The sequence below is a fragment of the Chaetodon auriga genome, chromosome 18 (assembly GCF_051107435.1).
Source record: "Chaetodon auriga isolate fChaAug3 chromosome 18, fChaAug3.hap1, whole genome shotgun sequence".
In the NCBI taxonomy this organism is placed as follows: Eukaryota; Metazoa; Chordata; class Actinopteri; order Chaetodontiformes; family Chaetodontidae; genus Chaetodon; species Chaetodon auriga.
In genome coordinates this window covers 5,315,270-5,330,063 of record NC_135091.1, presented here as the reverse complement: position 1 = coordinate 5,330,063, position 14,794 = coordinate 5,315,270, and the positions used below count along the sequence as shown (strand labels likewise).

The window sequence follows — 14,794 nt, the reverse complement described above, 5'->3', positions numbered from 1 at the left end:
TAGATTGGGCACATCCACCCCCACAGTTGACCCCAGTGACACCAGCACTGTGTGACAGTGTTAACCACCACTGTCACAGTGAATGGAGTTTAATGTTGGCTTGATGCTGTTGGGTTTTGTTTTTTGTGCTTTTACTGTACTGCTACTGGACTTACCTGGTTAATTAAAGTAATTGATGGTAAAATAACCCAGTATTAGCCATATTTTTAAACATATGGAGAAAAAGAATGAAGACCTTACAAGACCTTTCAATTGTTGTAGTTTTTCATGGGAGAGAAAGAAGGACGGTAGCTTTTACATTGTTTTTATAAGGCTTTTCTTCAGTTATCGTAGGATCACGCTGCTCAGCCTCCCAAAGACAGCTCATGCTCAAGCTCATCAAGTTGGAAAGAAAGCAGCGAGCACTGTGCTTCACAGGATTTGGCAAATTGTGAGAAACTGGTGAAAAACTCCCCTGTAACAGAATGCGTCTCTGAAATCAAGGCTGCTCTGGTTATCTGTGCACAGCCTGTCTAAATTCTGAGGGTGACTATTGATTTTTGCCCACCGATGATGCAGAATTGTGACAGAGCTGCATTGTCCAATAACCTTTAATCCTCAAAAGCCGAGCCAATTATTTAGAAAGAGTGCGGTTTAGAAAGAAAAACCAAATTAGTCATTTAATGGTGTGAATCTCTACCTCAATTAAAGATAATTGCTTTGTGTGCTTCACACCTCCCACACTGTGTAGCTTGTCTTGTGCTAAATGACAATAGCGCTGCTGATAATAATGGCGTATAAAGCTTTCCACCAGATGCCTGCTTTCCTGAAGCCTTTGGTTGTCATCGTCCTCCTGCCTGAACATTTCTGCTTTTAATATCAACTCACGCTGCTCATTAGCTGTGACCAGCCGAACGTAACATTTGTGACCAGTCAAATCACCCAGCTCTCTGCCAGCAGGCGTTACTCATGCAAGCAAACCAAGACCTTTGCTTCAAGTCGTATTTTAAAGAGTTTTTACTACTTCAGACTATTGTAATATTACCTCCAATGGAAATAAATACAGGATTTTCTAATAAGGGATGATGGACATCATGATGGACAGATTGGCTGTCTTGAACTGGCCCCATTACTCACGTTTGAGACTATTCTTGCTCCTCCAAAGCGCCCAAGAGCCGGCCTTTGAATATGAATGTGACCTCAGTCTGCATCTGGGGGAACCGAGATGAACGAGAGTTATTAAAGGCTCCGAGTGAAGCACAAGCCGAGTTGGCTGCGGGTTATTTGTGCCTCGCAGCCAACTCGGCGAGACAGTTTGAGGAAAAAGGTCCTCCAGTGGAAAGCGGTAGCCACTCAAGTCTATTGATCTCCTTGTGGTTTTTTGTCCAATTTGTCATTTATTAAAGGACAATCTTGCATTCCAAAGAGAAAAGTGTGAGCAAGGAGGTCATGAAGGAAATGAAGTCTGAGAAAGAGATGGATGCTCGGATAATTGCAGTTTACTCGACCATTTATTCATTGACCAGACCTCTCTGAACCCTCTTCGGCTGCCCAGTGTCTGCCTGTGCTTTGTGGGTGTGTTGATAAACTTGTCAATAGCTCATGAATACTCTGATGCATCTCGTGCTTCATGAATCAAAATGAAATGGTTCTTCACATCAGTGTTGAATTGATTTTAAACTGGCAATTGATGTCTTCTTGTCTTCAGACTCAGATTAGCGAGACGGGTCAATATCACACTGTGTGTCCTGGTTCTTGACGATGTGAGGCCGCTTATAGTGAAATTTTGCCTCCCTGTGGACATGATGTCTCCAGGTGTTGAACTTCTCTGCAGAAGTAACGTAAGATTTTCATTTTGAGTTATTGTTTTCATTGACTGCAGCATTTCAGTCAAACAGTCAGAAGGATGTAATGTTTTCTCGAGGTGTTTAATTCAACTTAAACACTCATTTCACTCGTGTCTGAAATGTGTTATCTCCCAGCTGATTTTAGTGACTGATAGTCATTTATTGTCTAAATAGGAATCAGTTACTTTAAGTTGGCTGCAGCCCAGCATTTAAAAATCCACAGAGTCCAACAGAACCATGAGATTGAAAGCTTGTCACTGGGCAAACACTGCATATCCACCTTATTGGATGAGGCCAAGTTGAACTTTTCGCCATACGACCATGTTGTTGTGGGTTTTTTTTTTTTTTTTTTTTTTTTTAACCTTGGCCATCTGTTTTGGCAACCCTGCACAAGAGAGGATGTATTTAACTCTGGCATTGGCCCCTAAAATCCACTATCAGTCTGGCTGGCTGTAGTTTATTGATATGGGTCAGTAAATTGTCATTTATTAGGCAAATGTGCCAAACATTCGTAGGTTTGAGCCTCATAAATGTGAGGATTTGCTGATTTTCTCTCTTTTACAACACTGTTAATGTCTTCACAGATTTAACCCACAGATTAATTGATTACAATAATAACTGAGTATAATAGAGCTCATTGAAGGCAGCACAGGACTGAAGGGTCAGACGCAGTACTATTGATTTCAAAGAGGGGAAACGAACTCTTCCACGTTGTGTTTGTGTAGCCACGAGTGCAATGAATGATCCTACGGTCTGTATTTATCTCGTACTGTAAGCGTGTCTTTACAGAGTGCAGGTGGCGGTGTGTGTGCTTTGTGTCCTTGAGACCGCAGCATCATGATTCAGTGGGACTCAGACAGTTATGAGCGTCCTCTGATGAATTCACTACGAGAACAGAGGAACTCTGGACTTCTGCAGTGAATAGATCACCCGGGGTGGCTGCTCTGGATTTCTTGTTTGGATTGCGGTGCTGTGGTGTCTGTCACATTTCATCCGCTCAAGTCTTCAAAGGGTTGAAACGTTCATGCTTTCTGGCAGTTTGGTGCTTATTTAAGGCAGGTTTTTATTTAGCTGCCAGTGGGTGCATTGTTCTTATCTTCCTGTGGACTTTGAGGCTCTTAAAGAGAAAAGAAATGCTCGTAGCGCTTCGCCTGTGAGGAAAAAAGTCACTTCTTTATCATCAGTTTAATGAATGAAATGCATCAGTTCGTCAGGTGCATAGACTTCAGCTTTCAGTCAATTAGTCTGATTTTCCTCTCATAAGTTGCAAGGTGAATATCAATTAGCTAAAGTGGCTAAATTGTTCTGTATGTTCCTGATAGATCGATATTTTCGCATCAGACAATTCTGCTATTGATCCAGTCTTCGCCCGGCGTTGATATGTATTAACCGTTTACTCGTCTACTCAGCTAACCTAATAGCTGAGGCTCCTTACATCCCTGTGATGAGGGACCCAGATGTCCCTGCGCTCTCAGCCCGATGGTTGTTTCATCCAGAGGGAGGCTGGGAGGCTGCATCCGAGCCTAAAGCACACACTCATTCTCACCTGAGTTGATTATTATATACAAAAGAGTGTTAAAAAATACTAACTTGTGAAGAATGGCTCCATTTCACAGAGGACATTGAACTGCACATGAGCAAAATATGAATAATAAAATAATTAGTGAGTTTTAGCATGCTAACACTAAACTAAGGTGATGAAAAGGGTAAACAATATACCTTTTAAAATATCTTAGCATCAATCAATATGGTGGCATTGTCAGTGTGTGCAGATTAGCATGCTAATGTTAGCATTCAGCTCAAAGCGCCACTGTGTTTATGTAAGGCGCTAGCATGAGGTTTGACTCGAAATTATTGGCTGATAAATGACCAGCAATTATTCAGAAAGTTTCAGGATGTTAAAAAATGAGAAATAATAGTAATGATAACATTCCCATCAGCCCCGGCTGTACTTTATGTGAAGTGCTAATTATCAAATGTTAGCATGCTAACAAGCTAAACTATGATGGTGAACATGGTAAACATCAGCATCAGCAGGTTAGCATTTTCACTGTGATTGTTCACATGTTAGCATGCTGACGTTAGCATTTAGCTCAAAGCACCACTGTTTCTAACTCCAGCCTCAAAGAGCTGCTAGCATGACTTTAGACTCTTAGGGTCAGTCTACACCAGACTTAAAAAGCACATTGATCTACATTAAGTACACATTTAAAACATATTTACTCCCTTTACTACAGCACATCTACAGGAAGTCGTCGGCGCTGCGGGCGGTTTCTTTTAGAAGTTGCGTAATAAGATGACTTTAATCAGGAGAGACGAGTGATTTCTAACCTCCAAGTAAGAGCAGCCAACTTTACACATCACTATTTATAACAGAGAGACAGTTTCACCAGAGCAAATATGAGATTCAGTTGATTCAGAGATGCGGTTACGGAGCCAAAATGCAAACACATTACAGCAACCCCTTAGTTTCACTTAGCAACGTAAGTAACCTGCCAGCCTGTGTGGGAAAACTGAACAAAATGTGAATATAAATGACTTTATCTGTGGATTATTGCTCATGTCTGTTACAGATTTAGAGCATTCAGCGTCTTTCCTCTTGTATTACTTCCATTACAATTTGGATTTACTCTTAGTGTCAGATAATTATCTGCATTGTCCTCTAATGCTGGTATATCATCAAGTTGCACTGACATCGATCACAGTAGGATGTCCCTCGGTATGCTCCTCCAGCAGGATCATTAAATGCACCGCATATTTCTTCTTGAAACTATTGATCTGAGCCCTCCTTAAATTCATAGAAAACATGGAAACAAAACCAGTTGTTACCTGATAACATCCAGCAAAGAGCTTGACTGGAAAATTAGACTGGACGTGTGTTTGAAGGTGATTGATTAGACCTCATGTAGGCAGAGCCTCCAAACAAGCTGCACACCAATAACAGGAGGCCTCGCGTGGATTCGGGCTCCTCTGATATGACCTGGACGTAAACACGGCCTCACACAATCACCATTAAAAGTTAAGAGTAAATAGCTTCAGCCCTCTTTATTGTCTCGCCTGGTTTGCTCGGGATTTTAATTGCAATTAGCGCAGACAGTGATTTATCGACGCGCAGCGGTTTTCAGCGCTGAGTCGTGTTAGGCTAATTGGTTTGGTTAAAAAGGCGTGACGGGGGGAGTACCTGGAGGTCTCTCAAAGACGATCGGCTGCTCAGATCGCAGCACGTTCCTCTCCTGCGTGTTGCCAGTGTCTGATTTTTCCCTTTCGTGCTTCATTCCTTCCATCTTACCCTCTTTTCTAACATCCTGTCCCGGCTCTTAGTGCAATTAAGCACATATCAGATGGGCCGTGTCACGATAGCAATAACACTCCTTCGCTCTTCAGTTTTCTATGAGCGGACTTGATCTTCTCTCTCTTATCAAGCAAAGATCTGCCACGACAGCCCGTTTAAAAGAAGCAATCATTCACCGATCACATGCTATTACTCTACCAGCAAATGGAGGAGGAAGGCGGCGCGGGGAAGGTGTGTATTCCTCTTCCAGTCAGATAAAATGTCAACATTTCACCGCGGGTGTTAGCGGAGACTGAGCAGCGGTGCTGTTGCTCCTTAAATGTCCCTCCTGTTACGGCTCCAAGAAAGAGGGCCACTCAAGGTCAAGTCCAGGCTGCAGCCTTACACAGCGAGCTGAAGGTGTGGCCCAGGCGGCGTGGTGTTTGTGGTCAATCTGTCTGCGCTGCAGCCATCAGGGCAGCGGCGTCAGGCTGTGCAAACAGGATGAGAGAGTTTGAAAAGTTCAGGATTATATCTGCAGGCTTTATGAAACGTACAGAATGTTAGCTTCGTGTTCAGGACGTAGAGTCGCAGCCCCGCATTGAGCAGCACAGTCCACATGTACGTTGTCTTAAAGCCTTCATACTTCTTTTCCAATTAATGCCCCCTGATTTGTTAAGAAAGGAAACCAATGAGAGATGGAGGCTTTCAACTAACTTAGAATTCCTGACATTTAGGGTGCTAACATTAGTGATATGTTGTGCATGCAGTGTAGCATTCAGAGGATCTTTTATGCACAAAAAGACACTGAAATTGTTATGTGAAATTGTTTCAGTTAAGTCATGAAACACGAGCTCCCATTGGACGCTTGACGGCTGCATCATCAAATCAGTGAAAACTTTCCATCACAATATCTCACAATATCCCCAATGAAGTAAGTATCCTCACGTTAGATTCAACCAGTGACTGATTGGCTTTTTTTGAATGAATCCTCTTCACATAAACAAATCATTGATTAACTGACTAATCTGTGCAGCTAAATTTCCTGCTGGTGATCAGCTTTGAAGACGGGGACAAAAATCCTCACTGACGGCATCACATTTATATTCCGCGCCTGCTCGTTCCAGCTCGTGATTGAAGTTGCGGGTCAGGAGTGTGTAAATTATTAAAAGCCAAGATGCGAAGTTCCTCAGTGTCCTCTCATGCATCTTTTTAGAAACGTCATTCACGTATCAACATCAAGCCTGACAGATTTGCTGTCTTTGGAAACTTTGGGATCTCGACTAGAATTTGAAGTAAAGCTTGATGCACTTGAACAAAGCTTTGAGTCATGTTTTAGTAATAATGGAGCCGCAGGGGAGTGCGGCTGGATTGAAGATGTTAAATTATGCTCCTTTTTGGAAATGACTGCGAGCTACAGGGTCGGGCTGCAGCTGCAGATTGTTCTCACTATCAATTCACCTGCTGATTAGTTTCCTTCATGAAGCAGCGTCTCAGGCCAGAAGTGTCTTCACGTTGCTTGTTTGGTGCAACAAACAGTCGAAAATGCTGTAAAAGAGATAAATTCCCACATTAAAGGAGCTCAAACCTGCGAATGTTTGACATTTTTACCTGAAATAAAGTTTCATCTCGAGAATTTAAGAGAATAAATGTTAGCTGGCATGAAGAGCACGTTGAGAAGAGGACAGGTGATAACAGCTGTCCTGCCTTATCGTCAGCTTCCATGCGTTTCCACGTTCATGGTGAAGTGATACACATCCAGCACGTCTTATCTTCTCCCTGACGGTGCTCGACAGCCTCGCCGAGCAGAGCGAGGGGAGAGGGGTGAGGATGAACAGCGGCGGGGGTGCAGAGTGGAGCTGAGTGGAGCAGGAAAAGAACAGAAAGGCAGCAGCGAGGCCTCAGCACATCCCAAATGTAAAAGACGAGAGCGGTCCTCGGCATTAGCGAGCCATAGATAGCTCAGCGGAGCCGGGGTTGCGGGCAGAAAGCCACATTTGTTAACGTGGGGTTCAGCCAGCAAGGTGTCAAGAGACAGGATACCACATTATACAGGAGTTACACAATGCCAGCCGAGCCACTTAGCGCGCAGCATGAGTAATGCAGTGTTTATGCACTGTGGAACAACTCGGCGAGGTTTGCTGGGCCCGGCTGACGCACGCAGACGATCATTTGAACTGTGACCTGATCTTTAATCAGCTGTTTACAGCCAGCTCAGGAGTTTACGAACAGGCCTCATTATCACAGCCAGACTGAACAACATTCCCCCACACACTCGTTTCCAAGTCAAGATAAATCATTTAGGAGTGAAGAGAAAACGTCTGGAAAATTAATTTAAAAAAAAATAGAGATGCACAGATCCACTTTTTTCAGTTCTGATCTGATTCTGATTCGTGAATTTAGATATCTGATGATACCGATACCAGAGCTTTCTTCTTCTTCTTCTTCTTCTTCTTCTTCTTCTTCTTGTGGAGTTTGTGGACAAATTGGAGTTTTGTTCTTTGTCTTGTTCTAATCTTTTTCATGACATACGTTTACTTAATCCTTCCTGTCCACTGTGAGAAATTGAACCAGTTTTTAGAGCGCTTGTGTTTTGATAAGTGTCCCTTCATGAATTTGGAGGCTTTCCAGATTTCTTGTGGGCCTCCCTCAGTTTGAGAACCAGCGATCTAACAATAATCGACCGATAGCTGACAAGACGACCAATCTGGGGACAGCAGAGGACAGTCCATCTGTAATCTGCTGATGAACTTGTTGATCAGTTGTCTGATCTTTGAAAGATTTTGTCATGGACGAGGAGCCGGGCTCTCGTACCGGCTGCGACCCTCAAACCCCACAAAGATACGAGGCTCTTTCCTCTGAGCGAAGCCTCTGCACTGTGTTTATTTAGCGGAGCGCAGTGATTCTACATCAGCACATCGGAAGCCGGCTGTTTGTCACACGGCTCGGCCTGACTGCGCACTTAAAACAGTGTCAGCCCAGAGCGGGGGGGCGAGGGGGGGTGAAGCCTCGAGGGTCTGTTTGGATGAGTAGATTCTTCACTCTTTCATTTTTCATTCTCCACACACACCCCTCCTCCTCCTCCGACCTCCTCTCTCTGTGTCTCCTGGAGGTTTGACAGGAGTTTCTCTCATCCTTGCTGGCAGCTGTTGCCATGGTTGTGTCAGCGCCCGCGAACTACCTGCGATGGTATTTCCATGGACACAGATCAGGATGGCGCTGGGCTCTGAGGTGTAGGAGGGAGGCAGTTCACCCGTGTCAGCACTTCTGTGTGCTGGAGACAGACTGACGGAGACAGAGCAGGAGGAGGAGGAGGAGGAGGAGGAGGAAGAGGAGGAGGATTAGGGTCTGGGAAGATATTAAACAGAGAGGAGCAGGAGGCGGAAGAGGAGGGAGACTGAGCGGTATTTCACTGCAGCTGCTGGTGAAGGGTAATTTCTCCTACGAGCAGATTTATCTTTTTAATGCAGTCGTTGAGTTTAGAGCCTCCAACAACAACAACAACAACAACAGAGAGGCGGCACAGACGCGAGGCGGGACGCCGCATCCTGGAGCTGTCCCATGAACGCCAGAGTGGACATGATGACGTTTGAGTGACGTGATTAGACAAGTTCTCCTGCACTCCAGGATGAATCTGTGTTTCCATCAGAGGAGGAAAGTTTGAGGCTGAAAATGTTCAGAAATAATAAAAACATGAACATTTGCTCAGCTGTCATATGAATTGATGCTGCTGCACCTTCATGCTAACAGCAGGGCTTCTTGTTAGAAGCTGGACAGTCTGTTTCAGCAGTCTCTGTATTGATTTACGGTGCAGGTCCACTTATTTTCCCCTTTGCTTTGTCCTGGTTTGCCTGTTTTTTGTGCCGCTGCACCGTTTAATTTTCCCCTTTGGGTCCAATCAAGTGCTACGTTACCCGATAGTCAGAATATAGACTGATTGCAGTCCAATACTGAATATTTGAGATCAATACAGACACAGAGTCTGGGGTGGCGACACTGTGCCGGCAAACATGAATCCCTCCACATTCACGTTCTTTATAAGATGAGTTTCTAATGATTTGGCACAAAGATGGCTGCTGACTGGGATGTTTTACAGTTAAATCAACTTGGCAGAGCTCTCTCCTGGAGGAAAATATTTAAAATATTAACTGATTTTGGCATTTCATGTTACTCTTCTGCTGACACACGCTGATACATGACTTACATATCTTTGATATACACAGCTGATAGATGATACGTCGGCCTGGGCGCTTCATCAGTCCAGCTCTAGTTTAGATTTGTGGCAGATTTCATAAAATGTCTCTTTCCACCTGACACATCTTATTGCTTTGTGATGGAGGATAAACATGTTTTTATTTCTGAGCTTGAAAAACTATAAAATACAAAGAATTTAAGCAACGAGCTTTCACGTTCTGACATTTTTCTCCTAATTTTCACCAGGCAAAACTTCATGCACGCTCAAATGTGGACAGAGTCATCACATGTGCATCTGTCTTTAAAGGCAGTCAGGTCGCTCTTCTCACTGGATAGTTTTGCCATTTCAAACAGAGTCAAAATCCACGTATGTTAGTGCACCTGAAGTGTGCATGAACAAAGAAATATTGGCTAATTAATGCTTGACTCAGCTTTATTAATACCTAATATGTCTCAGCAGTGCTTGGGATCATTGTGGGACGTGAAGCAGCAGATTGAAGTTTCATTTCAGGCGTCAGCATGTCGCGCAGACCTCCTGATGGATCCTCCCTGACTTTTCAGAGTAATGCCCGGTTTCAGCTCAGGACATCTGCTTAAGATAACAGCGGGTTTGTGAGTCAGGTTTAAGATTTCCAGGTTTCGCACGGCTGGATTGTTCCCTGCGAGGGTGAAAATCAGCCCGTCGTACCGATGGCAGACACCCGTGTGGCCCAGCATGAAGGCATCCGCCCACTCAGCCGTCCCTTCAAGCTGACGCTCCCTCCTCTTATCCGCCTGCCTCGCAGTCATTGTAACCCTGATAATGCTTCTATTCATAAATCATCTTTCCTCGGCCCGTTCGACAGCAGGGATTCGGCCCGCAGACAAAAAGCCCTCCTGCAGCCTCTCCCTCTTGACCCCCGTCACTTCCCGTACGCCCAGGCAATCAAGGACAACTGCAGCTGGCGGCGAGCGTCCGATATGAGGAATAAAACGAGAGGCTGCGCCTGGCTGTCAGGGGTCCCGCTGAGCGTCCATCTGCGTGTGACACACTGACCACAGCCTGCTCTGTGTGACGCTGCACCTTCACAAAGTCACACCGTTCAGCATCAGTGACACATCCTCATCCTCACAGTCTGGATCAGCTGTGCACCTTGTTGGTTATTTAATCAGTATTTTCCTCCGTGTCTGCCTGTGAAGCTTCAGGCTGCAAATTCTTCAGTTTTCTGACTGGAAACTGCTCTGAGTTTAAAATAAAGTGCTAGAAAGAGTCACATGAGCCTGCAGGAGGCTCAGTCGTGCTGTTAAATATTAGATATAAATGCTAATATGAAGCTGCACCGGGAAAAATCTGAATTTTTAAAAGGTTTTCTTTGGCGTTTTTGCTTGTATCTGACAGGTGTTGGTTGACAGCTGGGGTGCTGTGATCATTCAGTGTGCCAACATTAACCAGGACAGCCACAAATAACACAATTGCCACAATTCAGTTGATTTATTCAGTTCGCTCATTGTTTTGCGCTCAGACCTTTATGTCTCTGTGGACACCAGCAGTCCACTTCCTGCCATGTTTTCTGCCTCTAATGACCCACAGAAAGGTTGTTTCTGTGGCGAAAAGAACAAATATTGGACTGAAAGTGATAGTTTTAGAGGAGGTGATGTGCTGTTTGACTGCTCTGTGCAGCCTCTCTGTTGGTTACCTGCCAACATCACTGTGATGTCAAGACTCCAGGAAGTAACGGTGTTAGTCATTATAAAGCACTTTGTAAAGCCTTACTCTGCATGACCATACTCCACAACCACTACACCATTAAGTTTTCCCTCAATAACCTGCTAATCACTGCTTATTGATAGTAAGTAAATAAGTCACTGCACATGAATTATTATCTTAAAAACCCTAATCTCCAGAATAAAGCAAATTCTTTGGAATAGAATAGAATAAACAAAAAATAATGTTGTACATAACGTTCCCTAAAACCACAAATTGTTTACATTCCTGTTTGTGTGCAGATGAAATAAGTGTGATACGTGTTGATTACTGAGCTTCAGAGGTGCTGGTTGGCATTATTTTTTAACATAACGAGCCAGGTTAGCTGTTCCCAGTCTTTATGCTAAGCTAGGCTAATCGCTCGCTGGCTGCAGCGCTATATTCAGCCCACGGTGATATCGATCCTCTTTTACAGCCCCGATTCCAGAAGTTGGGACTCTGTAAAGCGTAGAGTTGAGCCGGATAAAGCATTTTCGACGAATACGAGCATGATACGAGTAAAAGTCGTCAATATCCCTGTTCGTGCTGAAGGAAAATCCTCATTGGGTAACAGACACGCTCTGTGATTGGCCAGTCTCACACAGCGCCCGCCCCTCCCTACACGGACACGTCTCTAGCTCACGTTGCTCGCTTCTGTGCTTCTTAGGTTTTCTTCAGCTCGTCTGTATCTCGGTTTGTATGATATTTAAAGTTACTTGCTGAACTTGTTTCGTAACGTACGCGGTGCATTTGACAAGACAGAGATGAAAACGGCTCGTGTCGCGTCGGTCACTGCCTCCACTGCGGTTGTTTTTTTTTTTTTTTTTTTTTTACCGTCTGCTTGCTCTCAGTTTGGTTGGTGATATAAAGTCAGTTGGAAAACTCTGTTCGTACTGAACAAGGCTGACATATTATTTCCCTGTTTGCCATCACTGGATGTTTGCATGAATCACCAAGTTCACACAGATCATTAAAAAATAAACAGTCTTACATACCACTTACACACTTACACACATATAGCTGAACACACAAAGTAGCCTATATTAATATTTTTATTGGATATCAATTTCAGACTTAAAATAATGTACAGATTTAAGCCCCACCCATTTCCGTTTGGCCCCGCCCACTCCGAGTAAAGATACAGATACAGATAATTTCGATGGTTGAACAGATAGTGGTGTACTCGCTCATCCCTCGTAAAACGTAAATAATTTGCTGATCCTCTCTGACATATACTCAACTGAAAACAGCACAAAGACGATATATTTAATGTTGTGCCTCGTGAACACGTTTCAGACAGGTTGGGACAGCAGGTCACCGCCTCCTGTTAGCTCAAAGAACGGGCTGGCTAACTGTTAGCACCACGTAGCATTCAGTCATTTCTTCCCTCTGTGTTTGAACGAACATGAACTCTTCATCTGTGATTATTCCCGAAGGACTCGATTGCGGTGAAAACCTCAACAAGAGAAGTTTTAATAGTGGTGCTTCACACCTGACACTGTGCGTCCGCGCTCAGTGCTCGTGTTGGATGTTGTGTTTTGACTCAGCTCTCCTCAAACATGGTCTCTCCTCTGTTACTCACTCATGCTACGAGTTTCACTTTTCTCTGCTTTGTCCATGTTTTGTTGACGAAAGCCGCTAACCGTCTGCTGACTGCGGCCCTGCTGCTGTTTGTGATGCTGAACAACAACCTCAGTCAGTACCTCTGCACATCCCAGAGCCCTCAGCCAGCTGATGTTTTGGAAGCATCCTGGCGTCACATGCTCGCCTCGCTTCAGCGGTTTACTCAAAGCTGCTCTCCAGAGAAACTGGTTCAGCGTCTGAGACGCCTGAAGGCCGCTCGCACGGCCGACACGAGCGCTGCAGCTGCTTCACCCACAGATGTGTTTGTGCTTGAAGTGAATAACAGGAGAGGTGTTGTCGTCACCTGCAGCCCTGAAGGGAGTCTGTTACATCAAACTCTGTTTCTGCGTTTCTTCCTCAGGAGATTCGTTCGCTCAATTCCGGTTTTCAGAGGAGAAGGACTGGGAGATGAACTCATTTGCAGCCAGTCAGGTAAATCTATATTCTACCCAATCTGCTTTGTTCGGCTGTGTTTCATGGATTTAACCCCCTGTGTGTATAGATCCCTCCAGCAGACATCTGGTTCGTCAGCAGGAAGTGTTGACGCAGCACTGGGCCCGTTCACACCCACCTGGTTTGATCTGGACCAAGAGCCCAAAGCTTGCTCTGATGAAAAGAGGAGGTGTCGATCCAGATCGATGAAACATGGTTCAGACTGTTTACAGAATGAAAGCGTGTTTTGGACGATTGAAAAAAGGAAAAATAACAAACCAGCTGATGCTGCTGGAAGTCTTAATATTATTGTTATTAAAGAAGCGACATAATCAGTCTGTTCAGTATCTATTATCTGGCTTTTGTTATCATTGGAAACCAAAATCGTATTTCTAATTGAATTAATCACCACAGAAACTCAAACCTGGGTTCAGACTCGAGTCCACCGCTTTGGTCCAGACTGAAAACTGTTAGATGACCGTGATGCTGAATGTGAAGATGTGATTGGTGATTTCCACATTCCAGTCTTGAGGCTTTTCAAGTTGTCTTTTCAGCACTTCTCTGCGTGTCTGCATCCAACAGTCGGATTATATAACAGTGCCTGAACTCTTTCTACTTCTTGTGTACAGTCAGAGCTACTGTTTGTTTCACTGGTGTGCGAGTACAAAAGAGTACTGACCTGCAGCGGTGCGCCAGTTTTAAAGATTTGACGTGTTGCACTGCAGCAGCTTTAAGTCCCTGCACACTGACTCGATCTGCATTACCGTTGATTCTTCTTCCTGTTTTCCCGTTTCCTCCCCAGATGTCTGCGGTGTTTGTGGACCTCCCGGCGCTCGCCCAGAGCCTCCAACAAGTGCCTCTCCATCAGAGGCTCAACCTGGAGGCCGAGCTGGTTCAGGTGGTTTGGCTTTAAACACACTAATCATCGCTCGGTTGAAGGGTTTTATTGTTTATAATCGTGTTTCTCTCGTCTCAGGTGTCGACGCCAGTGGAGCTGCCCACCGCGACCCTCGCACCCAAGCAGGAGAAGCCCAAACCAGCCGCATTCACGCCGCCGCCTGCAGCTTTAAACGCCCTCAGCACCAACCAGAAGGTCCCTGTGGATACAAACCCGGTGCTGGTCTCAGACCCGCAGGTTTCCTCGACCGCTGCAGAGTCTCCGCCGGTGGATGATGACGACGAAGAGCTGGACCAGCTGCTCAGTTTACAGAAACCCGTCCTGGGTGTTTCTGTCGCAGAGGAGTGTGTGGTTCCAGAGGAAGGTGAGTGTGTTCAGCAGCTTTTGTTTGAGCCACATTTTGAGAAATTAGCTTATTTGTCTGAGAGTTTGGAGATGATGACACTCGTATCCGCGCCGTAGATGTGAAGCTACAGCTAACAGCGGCTTAGCTTAGCATAAAGAGTGGAAACAGCTAGCCTAGCTCTCCGCAGAGGGTAACAAAGTCTGACCACCAGCACCTCCAAATTCACATCAATATCTTGTCACCACCTGCTGTTTTATGTACGGGACTATTTCCTGGCTCTGAGCAGTTGCCAGGTAACCAGTAGAGACTCCAGGAAGTTACCATGCCTGGCCAATAAACAGTCTGACACATTAAACCTCCTCAAATGGGAAATTGTCATTTTTAAACGTGTAAAACAAACAGTTTTTTTAATGTTACAGAGCCTGTTTCCAGTAAGCTAAGCTAAGCTAATCAGCTGCTGGTTGCAGCTTCATGTTTACTG

The 14,794-nt window shown here is 44.8% G+C and overlaps 1 protein-coding gene across 2 annotated transcripts in view; it reads left to right on the top strand.

Moving 5' to 3' along the window:
• The window catches only part of aven (apoptosis, caspase activation inhibitor), a 30,388-nt gene that overhangs the window by 14,970 nt on the left and 624 nt on the right, over window positions 1-14,794 (top strand). For both annotated transcript variants that reach the window (XM_076756225.1, XM_076756226.1), the window contains 3 exons: window positions 12,999-13,069; window positions 13,872-13,967; window positions 14,046-14,331. In XM_076756225.1, the coding sequence (XP_076612340.1) occupies window positions 12,999-13,069; window positions 13,872-13,967; window positions 14,046-14,331 (453 nt within the window). The remainder of the gene's footprint in view (window positions 1-12,998; window positions 13,070-13,871; window positions 13,968-14,045; window positions 14,332-14,794) is intronic.